This window comes from Pelmatolapia mariae, linkage group LG16_19 (genome assembly GCF_036321145.2).
Source record: "Pelmatolapia mariae isolate MD_Pm_ZW linkage group LG16_19, Pm_UMD_F_2, whole genome shotgun sequence".
NCBI classification, from domain to species: domain Eukaryota; kingdom Metazoa; phylum Chordata; class Actinopteri; order Cichliformes; family Cichlidae; genus Pelmatolapia; species Pelmatolapia mariae.
This window is the reverse complement of record NC_086241.1, coordinates 26,970,540-26,993,486: the sequence shown is the minus strand read 5'-3', so window position 1 is coordinate 26,993,486 and position 22,947 is coordinate 26,970,540. Positions and strand designations below refer to the sequence as shown.

General features: G+C 37.3%; 2 protein-coding genes across 2 annotated transcripts in view; both read right to left on the bottom strand.

Annotated features, from left to right (window-relative positions):
• il1rl1 (interleukin 1 receptor-like 1) overlaps window positions 1-679 on the bottom strand; it is a 40,447-nt gene extending 39,768 nt beyond the window's left edge. Inside the window, exon 1 of the mRNA XM_063499407.1 lies at window positions 597-679. The gene's annotated coding sequence lies outside the window, so the exon portion shown is untranslated. The remainder of the gene's footprint in view (window positions 1-596) is intronic.
• Window positions 680-7,331: 6,652 nt separating this feature from the next.
• Window positions 7,332-20,375, bottom strand: LOC134644494 (interleukin-1 receptor type 1-like). The gene is made up of 11 exons (XM_063497580.1): window positions 20,309-20,375; window positions 14,384-14,597; window positions 13,751-13,925; window positions 12,193-12,367; window positions 11,225-11,296; window positions 10,739-10,865; window positions 10,342-10,481; window positions 10,092-10,238; window positions 9,747-9,911; window positions 7,973-8,161; window positions 7,332-7,525 (listed from the first exon to the last, which is right to left on the bottom strand). The coding sequence occupies exons 1-11, from the start codon at window positions 20,373-20,375 to the stop codon at window positions 7,332-7,334; spliced, it is 1,665 nt and encodes a 554-aa protein (XP_063353650.1).
• Between the last annotated feature and the right edge of the window lie 2,572 nt (window positions 20,376-22,947).

The window sequence follows — 22,947 nt, the reverse complement described above, 5'->3', positions numbered from 1 at the left end:
ACAGACTCAGTGGCTGAATAAGAAATAACAGCTAAAAAAAACAGCAAAAGGAAAAAGTGAACACAAGTCACATGGTGTTACAGTGCCAACAGTATAACAATCTGTCAAGAGTTTCTAGGTTCTAGTCTACAGAGACACACCACATTCATCTTCAGTAGAGAGCCTGTTCACATAGAATTGCTACAAATATTCACCAATTTTTGTAACCGCTCAGTCAAGTTGCACTTTGAGTCATATCTTCTATACAGGAAGTTTCTAATTTTGCAGCTTGAGCTCATATCAAATCAAAGTTTTAAAATCTTGAATAATTCTTATAATAATTCTTGAATAATTCAAATTGAATACTGATTCGATCCACTATGAGTTCAAAGTATTGCTAGCTTTGTTCTGTTTTCCAGATGCTGTGGAAATAACTATGGAAGAGATCTGAGAAGATCTGTAAAGAGATCTGTAAAGCCTTTATAAAGTTTATAAGTTATCTTCTCACCCTATTTCTTTTTTCTGTCACTTAACTTGGAGTATACCTATTTAGAACCTTAGCATATCCTAAAGCAAGGAAGTTAAAATTGTTAGTAGTAATGAAAGTGTTTGCTTACCTCACAAAAGTGTTTGTGCTGGCCGCTGGAGTGTAATCAGCTCGATGCTGCCGGTATGGTTGCTGGCATGGTCTCTCTCTCTCTCTCTCTCTCTCGCTCTCTCACACACACACACACACACATGCTTCGTCACCAGCCTGTTTCCCGTCTCTCATGTTGTCCAAATGAGAGCCTGTGAAGTAAGGACCCGGGGTGGGTCCATGCTTACATAACGGTCACAACAACAGCAGTGCGACTGTTACTTCAACAGGCACACTTGAAAAACTACATATTCACCTGAACAAAACAACCACATGTTAATGCTGACGGGGTGTAGATGTAACATAGAAATCTATATCACTAAAAGCCACTCGGTAGATCAAAATTAGAAATGAACACCCATGTTTAGGCACATTTTCTTGTTTTTGTTATTTAAATGTGTTTCAGCCATAAGAGAATTTGCTACAAATCTTTAAGATAAAGATAAGCAGAAGAGAATGGATGGATGACAGATGTTCATAGCATTTATGTACATTTTCAGCAGTGTACCTGTGTAATATATCTGTATTGTGCTGCACAGGGAGCTTGTTTATACAGATCTGAACAGACGTGCCTGATGATCGTCCTTATGACTTTATAATTAAGGTAATCTGAGCCTGTGACATTTCATCATTTGGTATATTAAAACTGGCAAGATCAGTAAGTTAGATTCTGACTTAGTAATGTTAGGGTCACATGCTTGAGCCCCCATTTGGTGGATTGTCTTGTAACGCCTGCTTGCAATAGTTTTATTATTAGTTCAGGTATAGCAGATAAAGTGGCACTGAAATGTGAGCTTGGTGTTCTCTAATATACAGTTTCTACTATTTCTTGTAGGTGAAAAATTACATGTGAAGTTCATTATCACATCAGAGACACTTTTCACACTGCGATCCAGCATGACAGAATTCATTTTACAACAGGATCACGAGCCCATACACGCACCTTAAAGTGAGACCTACTCAAATACCAAGGAATGCTTGGCTTATCCCATTCTGGGAATTATAATCACATTTTTCCATGACTGAAAACTACACACAATGGGCAAATATGCCCTTTCAAGTAAGCACTGCATGTGGGTTTTTCCAGTTAGGGGATTCCCTGAACAGATGTGACGTTCACCACTTCCAGTCAATAAACCCTCCCCACTGATCAAAGTTCGGGCCTGGAGTACACTGGCTGGGTTGTTATCAGAAAAATGATATTTGCGGATTAATTTACAGTGAATTAAAAATGAATTGTTGGTCAGAAAAGCTAAATCTGAAAATAATAACATTTGCTGCCTCAAAAGCACAGAAATCATGAAAAGCTTTTTCTGATTTTAATTCTTACATAGCATTATTTATCAAGAACAGCTACAGATAGAAGATTACTCCAGATGTTCTATCAGCTCCAGATGTTCTATCAGTCAGCCAGTAGCTGACATCATATATTTTAATTCTCATATAATATTGCAGATGAGCTATATCAGACATAGGAATTTCCCTTTGGGATCACTACAGTTATTCTTCTTATAGCATAACTTATTATGAATTAGTGGCAACCCATGTATCTGTGACCTGCATTCTGCCATAATTGACACTGTAACTGATATTTTACCAGAATATAAACAAAAACCGGCGAAACTGCTTTAAAGGTCTTTGTAAATTTGCCCCAAAATTAGACCTTAAATTTTTTTCACTTAGAAGTTACTTCTACCACCATCATTGCTCCTGAATTTCTTTGTCTTGTAATGTCTTAAAAAATATTACTAAAACACTAATATGACATAGTATTTATTAAAAAAAGAAAAGAAAAAAAAAGCACACCCTCTTTCAATTCTAAGGCTTAATATTTAAGAACATAATAAAAAAGGTTATAAAATTATTTAAATAAAGCTTCACATGAATGGCAACACATGGCATTTTGCATAGTGTGAAATATTAGGCACACCCTATGATTCAGTATTTCATAGAAACCAGTTGAACAGCAAATTTGAAGTAATGGTTTTCACTATGACTTTATCAGTCTATCACATTTTTGTGGAGGAATTTTGGCCCACTGTTGATAACAGTTCTTAAAACTTCTTGTGCAATTTTGCAAACTTAAGCTGTGCTGTAATGTTATTTTTAAGGAGATGAAGCTTTCTCCTAGCAACCCTTCCAAACAAGCTATTTACTACCTCTAATGCTACTTTTTCCATTCGTACTGTCGTTAGCTTTAACATTTAACATGCTAACCGAGGCCTGTAGTACTCAGTGTACTTATTTTTTCACACACACTGCTTTTTGGTTTCGTTTTTGTTCAACACATGATGGCACAGTCGTGTGTTGTTGTTCATCTCAGGCTATATTTATCTAATTGTTCCAGGTATGAGAATTGAATGTGTCTCCACAGCTATAAATTGTTAGCTCTGCAGAGCTAATGCTAGCCAAGTGAGCCACTGCTAAATAATTAAATCAAAACTCATCCTTCATTCTTCACGTGCTTCGATATAGTCACTGTTAGCTCAGTGGTTATTAAAGATAGCGTCCAAAGTAATTTTACATCAGGTTGTATATATGTTGTGGAATGTGGCATGGTGGAATAATTGAGAGAATCTCCGCTAAACATTGGGTTGGCATCATCTTCCATTTCAGTTATTGCATGCTTTGGTGTTTTTGTGTTTTGTCTTTGTGTTCTGCAGCTTGTCTCCAGCTGCCAGCTATTTAGAGTTGAGTACAGAGAGTAGTTGATTGGTGATGAGCCCTTCTCTATAAAGGGGAGAGAAAACAGGAAGGATGTTCTTTATTTTTCTGTAGGACACAGTCGGAGTAGGGAAGCCGGTTGAAATTGGAGACTCCAGTGAGATAAGTGAACATTTTAAAGGAAAATAGTTTTAACCTGATCTGGAGGGTTTTGCTCTTAAAATAATCAGTGACATCAGGAGGTTGATTCACTTTAATTAGGATTTATGTGGATTTGTTGTGATAAAGAGACTGGATTGGAAACTGTTGGTGTGCTGGACCTGCGTGTTACGAGAGTTTAACGGGGAAAAAGCCTACTCTGTAATAAGGAGGTAACCAAAGAGAGGAAATTGTTCAAGGCTTGGAGAGGAACAGCTTGATTGTTGAAGTCCCTGATGGGGAATCCCACTCCCTAAGAACACAAAGTCTGTTAATGTGGGTGGAAAGCCTTTCTCGGGAAGATGCGAGATTGATGCACTATATTTTCTTGGGTTCCAGCAGTACATCCATCTACAGATGAGTCAAAGGATCATTTATGAGTAATACTTGTGCATAACTGACTAATTTCTTTCTCACCAGTCTTTACTCAATATTTAGCACCAAGTTATAATATGTTTGCATATAATTTGAAGTTCAGCCTGCACAGCAGCTCTGAAGCTGAAGCCAAATTTGGATGCTTTGAGCTAAATATCACTATGAGAATGATAACATATATACAGTGGCTTGCAAAAGTATTCGGCCCCCTTGAACTTTTCCACATTTTGTCACATTACAGCCACAAACATGAATCAATTTTATTGGAATTCCACGTGAAAGACCAATACAAAGTGGTGTACACGTGAGAAGTGGAACGAAAATCATACATGATTCCAAACATTTTTTACAAATAAATAACTGCAAAGTGGGGTGTGTGTAATTATTCAGCCCCCTGAGTCAATACTTTGTAGAACCACCTTTTGCTGCAATTCCAGCTGCCAGTCTTTTAGGGTATGTCTCTACCAGCTTTGCACATCTAGAGACTGAAATCCTTGCCCATTCTTTTTTGCAAAACAGCTCCAGCTCAGTCAGATTAGATGGACAGCCTGACAAAATGTGGAAAAGTTGAAGGGGGCCGACTACTTTTGCAAGCCACTGTACAAGCTCGTAATACGCTGATGCTAAGCAGATTTACATCGTTCAAGTGTGTTGATATGCTGTTGAGAAACATTTTTCAGATGAGTGACCCATTAGTGAACTCACTAGGTTTTGCTGTTTTCAGGCAATCAGATTTAAGGCATGGAAATGGGTTCAGTGATAGCCAAAAGTAGAACCCCTCCAATATATAGACCATATATAGACAAGCAATGGTAACATGGTTTGATCTGTCATTTCTTGCCTTTTTTAGCAGTCAGTGCTCAGAAAATTCTGAGAAAATCTGCTTTATCAGGAATAAAGTCTAGGTGACAGCCAACACAAACAGAAAGAGAGAGACGACTCCCCCTGCATAAAACCGCAAACACAGGATGCTGGCAGTACAGGGAGATCAAATGACCAAGATAAGTAAAAAAGGGGATTTTTTTTTTTTAAAGACTGAAAACAAATTGCACAAAGTGCACAGAAAGTATCAGTTAGGATTAGTCTGAAACTAACCAGAAACTGTTAAATATGCCACTGGTTTCTAAGTCATGAAATGTAATTTTATGTTTTGTCTTTAAGTCTTAAAGTATAAAATCTTTATAATAGCTTTAGAGATGCTTTTACATTTCTGAATGTTTAATTTTTCATTTGTCTTTTTCTGCATGCATACAGTGAATACGCATACATCTTATGCGTATTGTACTTATTTAGGAGGAGACTGGATCAGTGTCAAACCTGCAAACTTTTACTGTGTTTAAATTGCATAATTTGTGTTTTCGATAAATCTAATTTGCAAACCTGGCCCTCTTCACACACAAACTGATTTTTATTAAATTATTATTATTATTATCTGGTTCCCCCAGCACCATCTGGCCTTTGGAAGGGACACAGCACTGTTAACAAGAAAAAGCGCAGCATTATGGTTATTTTGTGTATTTAGATGGTGTCTTTCCGTTAGACGGAGGATCTTGGAAGGTTCCAAAACATCAGCTGGCTAATATTAGCACACTGTCTTTTTGGGGGGGGTTTCCATTTAGAGGTTTTTCCACTTCAAGATCATGATATCTTGTGTTTAAGGTGTATTGCCCTTAAAATGACCTGATTCAGTTATGACTGGTTTCCTGTTCTTCAGCATACAAAGCACTAAATCATAATACAAAACAGTAACACCTTTTTTAAGAGATGTTTCAAATGCTAACAGCCTCATTACATGGACATGTTCACATTTATATTCAAACGTGGCTGAAAATTGTAAATATTCTTACCTGTATAACTAAATATCTTCTACATTACTGAAAATCATTTACTATTAGGTGACAATGAGGAATGGAGGGAATTTTTAAAACCGTTCTTCTAGCAAAAGTGGCAATAAAACACTATAAATAAAACTGTCGGGAAATGTTCCTCATCTGTGTTGTAAAGATTAAAAATACTGCCAAAGTTATTAAGACTGAGCTAATTTTGAAATGCTTTATACTCACTGTTTATTCATATTTGTAGTGGCTGTCCCTGAACATGAGACTGCACCTCTTCTGTTTAAATAAACTGGAGCTTGCGCTCACTCCTTATTATCAAGCTTTTCCTTACTAATGTGCTAAAGGAGTAATTAAAACTTCGTTATACAGCACTCTAATTCTTCTACATCACACATGTTGTCCAAGATGGCCAATAAGAGGAAACTTATCACAGAAGACTCTAGTTGCTAATGCTAGCTGTGTTTCCACACAAAGCAAAGCTGTTACTTGATCTTGTTTGCTTGTCTTAATCAATTTCAAATCATGCTTTTTATTTGTTTTTGTTTTTAATGTCTCTGTAAAGCACTTTGAATCACCTTGTTGTTGAATTGTGCTATATAAATAAACTTGCCTTGCCTTGCCTTGCCTTACAGCAGTGAAGCAGATCCAGCAGCATCTTGTCTAGTACACTAATATTCTATCAGTCTCCCATCAAAGACTGGACTTTATGCGCAATGAACATGCACAATCAGTCAGAAAAACTGCTGGACTCTTGGCTTGACAAGCTCCAGCTATCGCTCATAAAACAGAGACATGCTACTGTTTCCAATGGGATCCAAGGCAAGTGCAGCTTTCAACAATCATACCCAATAGCATCTACAAGATTCCAGTGATGTAGAGATGCATGCAAACAGGCGAGACGCATCATGACAGAGCACTGTTTGACATGAAAGTAGAGATATCGCTTCCTCTTGCTATGTTTTAATTAATGTCTAATTTTGAATTTGACTAGGTAGTACTTGTCCTGATGGAATTGCCTTAAACTATTCTGCTGAATAAGTTTTCATCTTTTATTCTGATTAAACTGATGTGATGAAGAGACACAATCAGTAAGCAATACTTGGAAGGGAAACTTGGAAAAAAAAAAGAATACAAAATATATAATACTTAAACATTTATACTCAGTCACAAATACTTAAATAACAGAATATAAATATGTATCATTCAAAAATGTATCATTCAGTATAAAAATAAGCAATGCTGTCAACATAAAAAATAATTATCCTTTCAAATATGTACACAGCCTGCTCCCTTCTATAAAGGAAAGGTGCAATTTTAAAAGTTGCTAGCACGCCTGATGATATATTATAAGTGTATAAAAAATACAATTCAAATGTAGAAAAAATGTATTGCTATCACTTATGAAGGAAGTAATAGCAAACATGCACCAATAGAAAAGTCCAGCAGATGCCTCCATCCTTGTTGCACATGTTGTGAAATTCATTGTGCAGAGGAATGTGTGGGCTTGCTTATTGTAGTCCTAGTGAGTCTTAAAAATACAGGTGACGACAGCTGTAAACACGTAAAAGTTTCCATGTGTCAAGTGTTCCAAGAAACAGGCCTGATGGATGAATCCCATCAATAAAACTTTAAGATATTGTTTAGACAATAGTTTGGAGCCTTCTTGTAGGTACTGGGGGCATGTGGTACCTGAGATTTATCCAAAAGTTTCTCTTTGAGTATAATTCTGTGAATTTGTGTGTCGCAAGAAAATCTTTCTTCCATTTCAGGGCTCCTTGTTTCCTCTTGATATAACGCAGAGACTCTGGCAAGTGACTATAATCCACTGGACCATCTGGCAAAAAAGAAAAACATTTTAAATACAAATGAAAATAAACACGTTTAATAAGCTGACATTTTAATTTTTATTAAATGAAGTGCTGACCGAGTGCAGCAAGTCCAGAGATGAACACACTTTACTCCTTGTCAAAACGTACTACGTTAGCTTAGCATAAAAGCTGGAAGTAGACTTAGCATTGTTCTTTTGTTAAAAATAAGATATAAAGATTCAGTTTGAATTGCTAAGTTTTAAAGGTCAGAAAGAGAGATTTTAACTGTTTCCATCTTTCTCCAGTCTATAAATTTACACACTTTCTAAAAAGTGGACTTGTAAAAATCTCTGTTTGTGATGCCTGCAAAGCATTATGCATGATTAAATAGGGCATGAATGCTGAGTTATATAACTCGTGACTTAACAGAATTCATGTGGCTAGAGTTTTTTGAAAAATGAGGAATCATTTACCAATTTCCACCAGAATAACTCTGGGATCATTCTTCGTCAAAGCATCATGAAGGCCAACTTTCTGCTCATACCACACTTGGCTTTGATTGTCACATACGCAAGTGCTTTCCTCTGTTTTCCCCTCGGGTGATAAGATGATAAGCAGTCTGCGGCACTGGTGCATCGCAGCAGCTGTTGCATCGTGTATCGCTGTAAGAGATTCATGGTCAGACACAAACTTACCAGTTTAGTCTGCATTAATAAAATTAAAGAACCTTGTAAGTGCCTCGAGGCAGCTGTTATTGTGATTTGGCACTATATACATAAAAACTGAATTGAATTGCAATGTATCACTAATACAAACATAAAGGAAATAAGCTAGAACAATAAGAAGAACAAAAAAAGAAAAGGGAAAAACAGAAATACAGAGGATAGCTAGACATCAGCTCAAGAAAGTATTAAGTCTGTTTTCAACTGTACTGTACTGTGTTCCAGTAATTTAATAAACATGGCTTTTATCCAATTTCTCCCATCTATTATACTAGGAGTTTAACCAAGAAGCTCTTATTTTCTTTTCAAGCTTCTCTTTCTTTCTTTTTTGCAACTATAAACAGAATTCTTACAGATACAGTTGTGGTCAAAGGTTTATATACGCTCATCGTGAGAATGAATGTGACAGCGCTACCACCACCATGCTAGACAGCTGTTACAGTGTTCTTTGGTTCAACAGCCTTTACTTTATCTTCCAGGTCATCTTCCAGTCCTGGTGGTTCCTCTGAAGTTTTTCCTAACTAATGTTCTCTGATCTGAGGACAACATTTTTTGGTCGTCTTCCAGATAGTGGCAAAGCAGTGGCGCATCCAAAAAACTTGTACTTATGTGTAGTTAGAGTTCTGAACTGATGGTCTTGGAATCTGCTGTTGTTTAGAAATAACTCCAGACCTTCCCTTCCCAACTGTAAATCTACAATTGTCCTTCTTAGGTCTTCACTGAGACCTGAGTATTGATCAATCTAATGAGTGCTGTCAAACAAATCCTTTTCATGCTGGCAAAGAGAAATATTGACTGACTACAACATCAGTTGTAATCGCTGATGACTTTAGTAGCACAAAGATAATAGACCTTGGTCTTGTCAAGTTAACAGACAGTGTAGAGCAGGGGTCTTGAACTCCAGACCTTGAGGGCCGGTGTCCTTCAGGTTTTAGATGTGTCCTTGATCCAACACAGCTGATTTAAATGGCTAAATTACTTCCTCAACATGTCTGAAGTTCTCCAGAGGGCTGGTAATGAACTAATCATTTGATTCAGGTGTGTTGACCCAGGGTGAGATCTAAAACCTGCAGGACACCGGCCCTCGAGGCCTGGAGTTTGAGACCCCTGTTGTAGAGGCTTCAGCAACACTTATTAGAGGTTTAAGTGAGTGTGTGTATATATTTGACTCTTTGAGTCTGTGTGCATTAGAGAAAATCAAAATGAAAATCAAGCAACCAGTTCTTGTTTTATAAAGTCATTAAAGACGTTAATTTAACCATATTTAAAATGCAACTAGTTCTACTTGTCTTTTACCTGAAAGCATCATAGCACCTGATTTAGATTCGTCGGTTATGTATTTGATGTCTTAATTTAATAAAAACTGTGAACAGCAGTTTGTGACAATAAACAGCTCAAAGCCTTTGTATGTTTTCCCGTCTTTTGGGGGTTGGAGAATGACCTTAACAACCTCAAGAATTACACTACATCTAGAAAGACAAGTCTTTCTACCTCTGTTTACATATTACGGATATCTGCTTCTTACCTTCGCCAGGACAGTCATCCCGTCCTCTGATAAACAGAGAGTAGCCATATTGTTCCTCCAGCTTCTCAGGCAGGATCTGCATGGCAAACCTCGCGCCCTCATCTGAGCTCATGGCATTGCAATGGATGAAACTCACGTAGGCATCATAGAGCTTCCCATCTGGAACTGACAGAATCTAAATGATTGTTTATGTTCATTTTATAAAGTTTGATCCTTTTAAAATGTGAATCAACATCCAGCTTTCATCCAAAAGTACTTTAACTGTGTTAGTCGTGCTGTAAGGTTAGTAGTATCTGGTCAGATGATGCCACACAAAAACTTAAGTTCAACTGATAACGGCCTTACCTTGTTGTTTGGGAAAACGTGCCAACAGATTCCTGTAAGCCAATATCAGGTTTACTTTAAAGAAGAAGAAGCACGCAGCCAAGGCTAGAACAGCCAGAGATGCAGAAAGGCAAACAGCCCAGCTCATGTGGAAAGAACTGCGGTCAGCTGGAGAGAGGAAGGAGACAAACATAAAGCATGTGTCTCAGAGGACTATAATTCTTGAACACACACACATTTATATGTATATGTCTATATATATCTTTATTACCTTCTTTAAGCTTCACCACACTGATTTGTTCTCCCGCTAGGCTTTCTAAATGGCACTCAAACTCAAAATTCAGGAACTTGCGATGAACTTTAGCGATGGACAGAATGACCAGTTCGTATACTTTTCCTCCTCTATGAATACTAAAGGGTACAGAAACAATCAGTCAGTCAGAATGAGTCATGGAATCAAAGAATAATATGAAAATGTTAGGTGTTAAATTTTTTGTGCTGCTACAGTTGCAACATTTACAGTCTATTACTCAGAAATGAAGTTCTGCCTCCAAGTGACGTTTAATGTCTGACACATTGTGTTGGTTTGATTTAATCTCGATGCCGTATAATGCAGTGTTTTGCATTCGCCCTATTAATAGCCCCATCCATGGTAATGTAAAACTCACGTTTTCCGGGACACACTAATCTCCTCGAGGTCCTCAGCGTAATCCTTGCCAACAGTCCAGTGCAGTGAAGACTCGTTATCCTCACTGTAGCCTATGAATGCTAAACAGTGCAGCTCCACTCTTGAACCTGGTCAGCAGTGAGATTAAAAAACAAAGAAACTGTCAGTCTATATTTCCTGTTTTGATAAAACAAAAATATATATCGTTAGCTCAAATGAAGTTTAACGTCACTGAAAATTTTCAAAAGGCTTCTGACTAATTCTGTTCAGTCGCTAGATGACAAAGCACCATTGCAAAGGTTTTAAAGGACTTTATTGTCGTCTTGACTTGAAAAGCAACTGTTTGTCAAGGATTTATCATAAAGATCATACAGTCAATAAATGGATGATGGTGTAAATGACTTCATGATATTTAAAGGTGTTTCTAATATTTTTTCCATACCACTAACATTCACTCTAATGCATTTTAATTTAGTGTTTTACTTGCCTAGTTCAACTGTAATCTCTTGCTCTTCAGGGGTCACCAGCTGTGGCTCTACAAAAACTTTTTCTGGGAGGTCTGCAAGAAAGAAAGAAAGAAGGAAAAATAAAGAAAGTGGGAATATACATTTAGATCCATAAGCATTTGTATATATTGCCTCTGTACACCATCACAGGCTAATTTAAATCAGACAAACAAGATGTGATTGAAGTGCAGATGTTTAGCTTTAATTCAAAAGGTTTAACTAAAGTTTTGCACGAACTCTTTAGGAATTGCACTCGTTTTTATCCATAGTCCCCCATTTTCTGAGGCTCAAAAGTATGGGAAATGAGGCCTGTTGCTTCGTCATTCCATGATAAATAAAGTTAATCAAAGAGATCTGGATCTGAGTCCAATAGCTAAACTTGTATTTGGCAGCATTTCACTGGAACTTCTTGTGAAATTCAAAGAGACGTTGATGCAAATTAGGGAAATGAATCTGGCCCCAGAAGACCAAACAAACCTACTAGAGTGCATGATTTAATAGTCTTCCTGTGGTTAAGGAAAAAAAAAGGCTAAACAACATTTAACCACAGTTGTAAACACTCAAGGAAATATGGTGTCGTTATCAGAGTCTAGAATATACAATCAAGAGATACCTTTATGAATGTAAATACAGACGGTTTACCAGATGGTGAAAACCACTGTTCACTCTCAAGAACAAGAAGAGCCTGCATGTTCTGAGAAAACATCTTTGGACATATTTAACTTACAACAGCATGACGAGAAGAGAAAAATAATGAAAATGGAGAGATACAGCTCGTGAGCCAAAGCATCAATCTATTTTTTATTCTTTTTTTGTTAAACCCCCTGAATTAAATCTTCAAGTCTATGATTAAACAAAACAAAATAATAATTATGTACAGCCAGAGTAATATATTGAAAATGACACTAGAATAATTAAGGATTCAATATGAGAGCTCTACAGTACTTACCATCTTTAACAGTCAACAGGATGCTGCGTGAAGCGGTATAATTCCTGCCATCCAAGTTAATGTCTATCAGGCAGGTATATTTCCCATTGTCCTCCTCTGAGGCTTGAGGAAGCCTCATGTTGCCTTTCATATCAACAGAGATGGGTTTCCCTTGCCGCTGAATGAGCTGGCAATCCTGCAGACAGAAACCAATCCTGTAGTTAGTTTTCACAGTGCCATATTTTTGAGAGGAATTTTTGAGCCTCAAGACAAGAAAAAAGAGCCAGAAATTAAGGAAAACATGAATAAAAAGCAAAAAACTGGCATATTGATCTCAAAATGTGTTGATTGCAAGTTTCCAGGTAACAAAATACATAGTAGTACATTGTTGCTGGCCTGGGTGGCAACCAGTCTTGTCTGCCAATGGGGCAGATCTGGCACACATTCATCCCTGATATCCACAGAAGGGGGCAGTGTTGCATTTATGGAAGTTGTAAAACAGAAGCCTGGGATTTGGCCCACCTAAGCACTTTAGGTGGAGCGATTGTATATAAACTAGCCTAGTTTATATCTGCTGTTTCCACTGATAGTTTATCAGCAATTGTTTCTGTCCACTCCACATGATATTATATTCCATAAAATGGGATTATACACCAATAGCATAGTATTATGACCACTGACAGGTGAAATGAATAAAACCTGTTACTGGCTGGGATATATTAGACAGCAAGTGACTATTTTGCCCTCAAAGTTGATGTGTTAGAAGCAGGAAAAATGGGCATGCGTAAGGATTTTAGTTGAGTTTGACAAGTGCCAAATTGTGATGGCCACACAGCTGGGTGAGAGCCTCTCCAAAACTGGAGTGTGATCCAAGCCAACAGACGAGCTACTGTAGCTCAAAATGCTGAAAGAGTTGATGCAGGTTCTGATAGAAAGGTACATACATAGTGGATCACAGTTTGCTTTGGGCAACGTTCTGCTGGGAAACCATCCATGAGGATGTAACTTTGACATGTACCACCTAACTAAGCACTGCTGCAGACCATGTATGACCTCCCATAGAAACAGTATTCCTTGATGGCTGTGGCCTCTTGCAGCAGGGTAATGCACCCTGCCACAAAGCAAAAAATGGTTTACAAATGGTTTGAGCAGCACAACAATGAGTTTGGAATCTTGACTTGGCCTCTAAATTCTCCAGATCTCAATTTAATCAACATCTGTGGGATGTGTTGGACAAAGAAGCCTGATCCATGGAGGCTCCACCTCCCAACTTATAGGAATTATAGGATCTGTTGCTTAGATACCACAGTACACCTTCCGGGGTTTTGTGGAGTCTGCGTCTCAATGGGTAATGTCTGTTTTGGCAGTAAAAGGGGGACCAGGTGGTCATAATGTTATGCCTGATTGGTGTATATGGAGGGCAGAGACCAGACCGCCAGTACGTTCTTCAGCCAGCTTTTTTAGGTGAAAAATAATATTGATGAGCAACAGTTTTCTTTGTACTCAAATCAGCCAAATCAGGTCCTAACAAGGTAAACATGTCAATGCAGTAAAACAAGTGTATTAGGCCTCTTTATACCTTCATCCATCGTACGTTCATCACGCTATTCAGTCCGAAGATTTCTTTCTGTTTACAAGGAAGACTGTCGCTCACTCCTTTTGTGATGGAAATGCTCTCAACTGTATAAGGACACTCTCCACTAGACACTGACACCCAAAACTTTAGCCTCCTTAATAATACTCCGGACTGATTCCTGAAAAGAAGCAGGTTTGATCATTTCCTGGATAAATAACACATTCATTTTTAGAAATGGCCAATCCCGTCTCCCTGTTGTATAGGAGGCTCCATATCCTCCCAGTACAACCTCCACACAGTCTCCTAAAAGTGCAACATCAAAGATTTACAGACGTTAAAATCCAGTTAGTAGACATATCTTATAAAACAGGTCGCAAAAGGTTGATTTTGTTCATCTGGACGTAACGTTTTCAGTGGAGACTTCTGAAGAAGTCACTTGGATGAGTGATGAAGGGTTTCCAATACAACAGAGCTTGATCATAGCCTACATACAACTGTTTTACAGCATTTTATTATAAAGTGGGTTGTGTTTGTCTGTGCACGTGTGTTAAAGCACATTTATAAATATACTAGAAGCATGGAACTGCAGGGATCAGAAGAACTCATGCAAGAGAAGTCATACAGATGTTTTTATACCTTATCTGACAGGTGTAAGATCCATTGTGGGACATCTGGACAGGTAGAAACCACAGTAACCTGTCCCTTACTTCCACTCCAGTGGACAGGCTCAGGTTGTCTTTACTCTCCCCTCTGCTCCAGATCACAATGTCATGAGCCTCTGCTGTGTAGCAATTCAGCAAAAAGAAATGGCCAGCACTCACATGGAAGGTATCTATCTCCCCACGGTGGTCTGTAGGTGACAGTGCAACAGGAGACCAACTATTTGTCATTTAAAAGAAAGATGTTAAAAAAATATATCAATCTACAAGGAAGACATGTTTCTCCAAAAGAAGAACAGATAGAACATAATAGGACTAGAGTAGGTAAGTAAAGTAAGTAACATTTTATTTATATAGCACCTTTCTAGACAAAAGATCACAAAGTGCTTTACACAGAGATAACAAGGTTTAAAACAAAAACAGACAAAAAGTTAACGAAATGCAATTCTAAAAAGATGTGTTTTAGTTGTTTTTAAAAGAGACTGCCGAGTCACATTTGGTCAAAAGCCTTGCTGCAGCGTTCTGAACAACCTGCAGACGTTCCAGGGGTTTTTTTGCTTAGACATGTAAACAGTGAATAACAGTAGTCCAAACGTGATGAAATGAATGCATGAATAATAATTTCCAGTTTAGTACGAGATACAATAGGACTTAATTTGGCAATGTTTCTTAAGTGATAAAAGCAAGACCAAATCAGAGATTTGACATCCAACGTGAGAGCCGGGTCTAAGGTTACCCCTAGGTTCCTGATAGATGATTTCACAAATGTCGAAAGGGGACCAGCATTCATTATCATCGGTACAAGCCTGTTAGGAGCACATGCAAGGACTTCAGTCTGTCCTTCATTAAGTTGGAGAAAGTTGTCATTCAGCCAACCTTTAATGGATTCTAAGCACTCATTTAGAATCTGCAGCTTAGATAGATCTTGGGGCTTAAAAGGAATGCATAGCTGGATATCATCTGCATAGCAGTGATAGCAAATGTCCTCAAAGGGCCTCAAAATATGCTGGAGAGGAAGTAGATATATTAAAAACAATAAAGGCCCCAGAACCTTGTGGCACACCATAGGCAAGGGAAGTTGAAGATGACCTGTACTTAGAAACCGCCACAGAAGGGCATCTTTCATACAAATATGAGGAGAACCACTCCAAGGCAGATCCAGATACACTGGCCCAGTATTTCAGCCTCTCAAGTAGAATTTGGTGGTCAGCTGTATCAAAGGCCGACGTCAGGGCCAACATCAGCAAAACAGAACATTTTCCTGCATCATTTTGCATCAAAATGTCACTGGAGACTCTAAGAAGGGCTGTTTCAGTAGAATGAATGAATTCTGTCTACGAAAGCCAGACTGAAATTTGTCAAGAATATTGTGTTTGTCCAAAACTGCTGTAAGCTGCTTAGCCACAACCTTTTCTAAAATTGTAGCAATTAGTGGTAATTTTGAGATTGGCCTGTAACTGCTAGCAAGAGAAGCTAACTTGGGTTTTTTTTTTAAATGGGGTGTATGGCAGCATTTTTAAAATAAGCAGGGACTTTACCAGTGAAGTGTTAATTGTGGTGAGCACACAGGGACCGATAGACTGGAAGACATTTTTGAGTAACGATGCAGGTAAACTGTCAAGTGAACAGGAGGATGCTTTCACTGAATTAACTAATTTTTCCAGCTCGGCTAGTGAAACAGATAAAAAGCTGTCTCAAATAACAGGCCGAGCTGGAGTAGGAACTGCTGATGGGGAAAAATGTTTTCTTACTAAAAAAAATTTCTATTAAGAAAGAAAGAAATTTTTCACAATCTTCATTTGAAGAAATTGGGGGCAGCAGGTGGAGCAGGAGTAATAATACCAGTAATGGTGTCAAATAACACCTTAGGATTACCTCTGCTCTGAGTAACAAATTTAATTCTCCTCAGAATAAATGTGTGAAAAGCTCAATGCCCATTGTGATTTAACCCATCTGGTCACTCGCCGTACAGTTTCTGTTTAAAACTGTTTGTTCTTTTCTGTTCTTCTTTTCATTAATGGCATGTCAAGGACACAACCAATGTTAGGTCATTCATAAAGATAAATAACAACAACAAGGCATAGCAATACCTCCAGCTAGTGTCGGACCAAAATGCTGACACTGAAGTTTCAAAAGTTTAAAACTCATGGGTGACCTGATGGTGGCCCATCTTTCATACTGTTTAGAGAAGATATTTTTAGGACAAACACCCCTTGGTGGACCTAGCTAGCTGTTAGCCAACTTCCAAACTTCCATGAAAAAACATTTGTGTTCTGTTCCAAGCTGTGAATGCCATGTCCAAAGTAGAACAACATCATTATGGATTCCTGGAAATGGGTGTCTTGCTACAGACAAAGAGCAAACATTTCATAACAATGACTAATGCAACTTGTTAACTTCTAATATTGCATGTTATCAACCACTGAGAAGGACTATGCACTTCCATGCAGGTGTGCAAAGATATGTCACCACCACTTCATTATTGAATTTAATAGTAACTGTTTGCCATCTGTAAACAGAACTAGGGATGCTTTCCCGTTTTTCTTCCTCGTCTGTTAATAACATAAGATAAGATAAACCTGTATTTGTCCCACACATGGGAAATTTGTTGGGTCACGGCAGAAAGGGGACAGTACAAAGTTACAAGCAGCAAAAATTAAGAAAAACTATAGAATATAATACTTTATAAATAGAATAAAATAGTATGTTGCATCGGAAATTTACACTTTGTAGTATTGCACATAAGGGAGACAAAGAGAAGGCTATCATGGTGTATTGGATGTGTGTGTGTATCTGTCTGCACGTGTATGATCATCTGCAAAGTATGAATGAAAAGATGAAAATGAAAAGAAATAACGAAAAAAACGATCAATAAACTTTAACCCTAGAACACTATCGCTGGGTGATTTTCACCCGAGCAAATACATTTACATGATTTCTCTCTCCTGCAGCTGTTAGTGTGTTGAGGAGATTGTGCCTTCACCAGGGAAGTCTCAAATGTCCCAGGAATGGGTGTATCAAAGACCAGCTTTCCAGCGTCTTTGTTTTTTTTTAAGGAATTTTTTGTTCTTGAATTCCAGATTTTTCTGTAATTTTGGAGCATTATTTTAGCATCCCCCCATGACACTTTTTTTCATTTTGTTAGACATGGCACAGTTGAAAGTAAAAGCTGACCACTCTGATTTGTCATGTGTTTGATATATTTTGATGACAAGTACTTTTAGTTGGTCATATTATATCAGATAAAAATCACCCGGCGTTAGTGATTGTGTTACTATTTATAGCGATAGTGTTCTAGGGTTAAATCTAAAATCTGCTCATCTAAAAACAGGGAAACACCCAGAAAACAGTCGAAATGAAACATGATGCAAAAGACAGGTGTATACATGTCGAGTTTATATTCAAGAGACTTTTTATATGATAAATGAAATTCTATGATCGTATTTTGTGTCACTTTTGTGCTGAGCAAACAGTGTGAGATGTGCAGCAATCTGTGGTAAGTGGTTAAATGTTTGCTCTGATACAGAGCAGTTGCTGCACAAACTGTACCAACTAGTCAGAAAATCATTTCTAGCTTTTTCTTGAGTTTTTAGTTATCTAAGTTTTACTTAGTCAAACGGATGTTGCAGATATATGCAAAGCTATTTTTATCTAGTTATATTCTGACTGGTCTGAATATTCAGCACTTTTAGAGCTATCTAAAATACCTTGCTATTCACAATGTCAGAGATACATGACGTTTGTGGTTAACAAGATTGTTACTGTGGTAGAAAATACCCACGTGTTTTAACATATTTAGTCTTCAGGCACAGTTGAGGAGCCACAAAGAAGTTTTGGTGGATGGGCTGAGAACACGATACCTGAAAATGAGGTTATCAGCCCAATGTGATGATGTATTTTTTGTTATTAAAAATCACACAATCAGACAGGCCCTTATTACATATTACCATAGGCTCCCTCCTGATTATGGTAATGTGCAGGAGCTTTCTGAAGCTTTTCATACAGATAGCTAGAACGCCATTTCACAGAATTTAAATAAATATCAAAATATATCAAATTTGTTTTGAAGTTTCACACGCTATGTTCACACTTCTTGCCACAGCTTGTGTGTATTCAGCTTTGGACAGATTTGTGTTTCCTGATTTTTTGTGTTTTTCACAAATGTGCAGTTGTGTTCTAAATTGGTGCTTTTTACATTAAATGTTTAAGCGTTTAGTGTTAATAGAAACCGCTGCTAATGTTTGCATTTTCGCTCGTTTAATGACAAAAAGGTTATGGGGTTTTAAAAACTGTAGGCAATTTATGTTCTGCCTTTTCCAGTATTGCTCAAGATTGCATCCTGGGCACAGATTATTCAAACAGTTTGCCACTTCCTGTCAAAGCTGTAAATCTGTCATCAGTGGAACACCTCATACAGCATTAACTGATGAGACATAACCCTCATCGGGGTTTTTTAGACCTCAACATCATCAGTTTTTTAACCCTAATCCTAAACCCGTTATACTGTACTTCACATTACTGTGAACAATAAATTGCACTTTTTTGCACATTTCTTTTTTTCGTTTTAATTTATCAAAAAATTATAAAATTATTTTATGTTTCAGGCTTTAAAGGATTAACAAGATATAAACACTGTTTTCAGCTCATCATGCCAGTTTACTGTAAGAAGAAGAAGAAATTTGTATTACACATTTTAACTGTTAGTAAAGTTGTAAGGCTGCGTCGGTGAACCTTGTGAACAGCTAGTCAAACCCAGCTGACAAAAGTGCAACGTGCAGCCGTATCTTAGCAACGCTTAGTAATTTTAGCAGATAGCTGTTAATGTTTGTCTTACACTAATACTTCTCATCTGTGTATAGCTTACCTCCATGACTTACCTCCATGTAATAATATGGAGGTAAGTCATGTCAGCTAGCCTGTATCAAAGTATTCAGGTGTACCAGAATATTTAGAGTAGTACTTTTAAAAAGATTATTACTCTGCTTATTACAGTCAACTGTTTTAGTATTGGCGCCACGCTTGGCGAGGGATCCTTGGCTCTGCTGGAGCATTTTATAAAACCTTGTCCTTTATGTTCAGCCTGACGTGCACAACTTTATTTGTGCAACTTTAATGCTGACATCTTTTAGCTAAGACGCTTCCTGGAGATTCACACATCAACGTCTGAGTGTAAATGTTTGGTCTCATTGACCTATATAATCATCAAAAACCCACAGACCTTTCAGTTTTTTTTGACGTTATCGTCTATCAGAATCACTTCATTGTCGTAAGAGGAATGTTGAGGGGGTATGCTTTTTTTACTCATCAAACCACAGTTTATCTTTTTCTGTCGTGATTGTCTGTCTTGATAGCAAAACCTACCCGGGTAACCTATCAGCTGAATAGAGATTTTATCATTGGTACTGTCGTATGCATTCCGTGCAGTCTCCTACCACAGATGTATGAATAGATAAATCCACTTCAAGGAACACTGAAGAATCAGCTTTTATTCCAATATCTATTATGATCATTGATTATTGATTAATTTATGGTAACATTTGAGTTAGGATACATATAGACTATATACATGTATATATATATATATATATATATATATATATATACATGTATATATATATATATATATATATATATATATATATATATATATATATATATATATATATATATATATATATATATATACATATAAATGTATTTGGCAAAGCTATAGGAAACAGTTTGCCCTGTCTGTTAAGGAAAATCTTAACAGACAGTTAAACTGGTTTCTAAACTGGTTTAGAAACCATTAAACTGGTTATAAACCATGACAGCTAACCCCACGACATTGGCGTAAAGCAGACAGAGCTTGTCACTCAGCTGAAACTAAGTGTTCAGAAGAAGTTGGAGAATCAGTACTTACCACGCGCCACAACAAATGACAGAGACAGCAGAACAGTCACCAAGCAGACCCAACCTGCCGCTGCCATAGTTCTTATCTGAGGGAATCAACAGACTGCATTTCAGTAAAGTCCAGTGTGATTTTCTTGAGAACACGAGCCATCCTGTCAGGCAAACGTACTCTTTGCAGTGTATACAAGTTTCTTGACATACTTCCTGGGGAGGACAGCTTCCCTTAAAGGGAAGTGAAAGATGGAGTGTTCTCGGCTCTCACAAGGAAGTCAGAGCCAAAACACTCCCAGTAAAGTCCCAGGAAGTTCCACTGATTGGTGTTTCTTTGTCAAAGGTTGAGAAAAAAAATTCTCTTTGTCATTTGCAGTAACTCTCTGTTGATCTCATGTAAATCATTCATGCGTCTTTGTTACATCATCGAAAAGTAATAATTCATATATGAATTGCACTGCATTATACTCATTTTGGTGATTAAAATAAAATGGATCGGAGTCAGGTTATATATAAAGGAATTTATGGGCAAGTTAATCTGCAGCACATATTTCTTTAAAAATACTTCATATTAATAGAAAATCAAAATTTCCCAAAATATATTTCTGGGCTTTGAAAAAGCAATGATGACATTCCTATAAAAATGTCATAATAATAAACTTTGTAGCAATTTTTGAAATGAGTAAGCCTTATATGTCACAACTGCTGTGATAAATACTTAAAGTAAGGGTTTACCACCCTGAATGGTCTTCAGTCATCACTTGATATATGTTTTACATGGCAATTTTTGTCAGCCTCGTATATTATTTCACAGTTTACTCAGATATCCCTCTTTAAGTTTGCAATATTGTAAAGTGGTAACCTTCCAAAGCTCAGTGAAGCAAGTGAAAATCACAGTCGCTGAGTATTTAAACGTCAATGCCTTAAATAAATAGATGTCAAGACCAAAATTGAAAATCTGCTGCCAATATATTTTGTGTAAAGCAATCAAAAGAAATATTGCTGAACAGAAAGACAAAGATAAAATCAATGGAGTGAAACCACGTCAATGTGAAACCAGTACTATAAAATTCAAAGAAGCCTACACCAAGTATTTAAAAAAGATGTAATCATAAAGCTTAATCGAAACTCACCTGTGACGTATATGAAGTTACTACAAAATTAGAAAGAACTATCTGAACAAGTACAGCTGTAGTTTTAATGATAATTTTGACTTTCCACTCTGAATTATGAGACAGAAAGTCTGCCTGTCACTTACAGTACAGTGAACTTGCAGTGACTTGCTGGATTTTCCATCCTCCTCCTCCTCCTCCTGTATTTGCATTATTTTATATTGTTCCACTACCCCGGTATGAAATTTCCTCTCAACTGAAAAAAAGTACAACTTGCTTTGCAGTACAGGTGCGGCACAGTAATTCAACCACAGCTAAGTAGCACTTGTGTTAAGATATAGGTCGAGTTGTTGGTGGTTAAGATTTGAAACTGACAGTTGTTTTCATGTAATAATGTAATAGCATTTAACTAACAAGCAGTGTACATTTCCTGGAAATATTCCATTAAGACAGCTGCATAATACTATTTATTTAAAAAGTACTTCCTTCTAAAAAACAGAAAGTTTATTTAGTTAAACTCAAAGCCAATATTTCGTATTCTTTTTCTTAGTGTGACACTGTTTTAAGGATGAATAAAAACGAGGGAATCGTTAGTTGTTCAAAGAGCGATAAAAGACTTTTTTGTTCAAACACGGATGCGGCTGCAAATCCGTTATCGGAAAAGGCCCGTATACAGCTGTGAAACTTCCCAGAAACTGTGTTGGAGCCTAAATCAGAACAGTGTTTTCAGATTATTACATTTACAATGCACAGTTTGATTTCTCGTTAATCAGTGAAAATCGTCAGCCAGATTTTCAAAACAAAAATGTAAACGTTCCCTAGGATCCACTCTCTCAAACCTCAAAGCTCTTTGTGGCATCAGCTTTCAACATATTGGATTTTATCCAAACTTTAAAAAAAAATATTCCTACAATGTCACAGTTTCTTCTCCAGTTTCAAAGAATTTTACAGACAGTCATCACAAGACTATTTTCACCAATGAGGAAATAGCAATCACAGTTTTCTCAACATGCAGTAGTGTTAAAAATGCAGTTTTCTGCTCTTTCCCTTGAGGTCTCGAATGACTTGTAACTCATGAGTCACTGTTAAGTTCAAAATAATCCGATGGTTGTGGAAGTGTAATGATGACTTCTAAGATTTACAAAAATGTTTGATTTTCAAAGCATCATTAAAACAAAAATCAACAAATGTTTGTTTTTTAAAAATTCCTATATTTGACGTTGTTGTAAAATCCAACTTCGTATCTGTTTCACTCTCGTCTGTTTCCTTCTCTTTTTGTCTGTGACCAGTGAGATCCAGTTACACGTCTGGGCATGATGAAAGGGAATGAATGACTACGCCCACGAGACTTGGAACCAGACACGACAGGGTTGAACTATAGTGGCGCTTCCCAGTCGTGACTGACCTGAGACGCAAGTTGAGAGCAGTGCAGGGACTGAAAGCTAAAGGAAGAAATTAACATGAGCCGGTGTTTGATAGTGACCGACTGAGTGTTTATACTACGCTTGCTCTTTAAACTAACAGGAAGTTGGTTGGTGAGTGAACC

Coding starts and splice junctions, on each gene's coding strand:
- LOC134644494 (XM_063497580.1), bottom strand. CDS start 20,375: ATGGCAGCGGCAGGTTGGGTCTGCTTGGTGACTGTTCTGCTGTCTCTG. Junction 13,926..14,383: donor TCTTACACCTGTCAGATAAG/GTATAAAAACAT, acceptor GCTTCTTTTCAG/GAATCAGTCCGGAGTATTAT. Junction 9,912..10,091: donor ACGTTTTCCCAAACAACAAG/GTAAGGCCGTTA, acceptor AGATTCTGTCAG/TTCCAGATGGGAAGCTCTAT.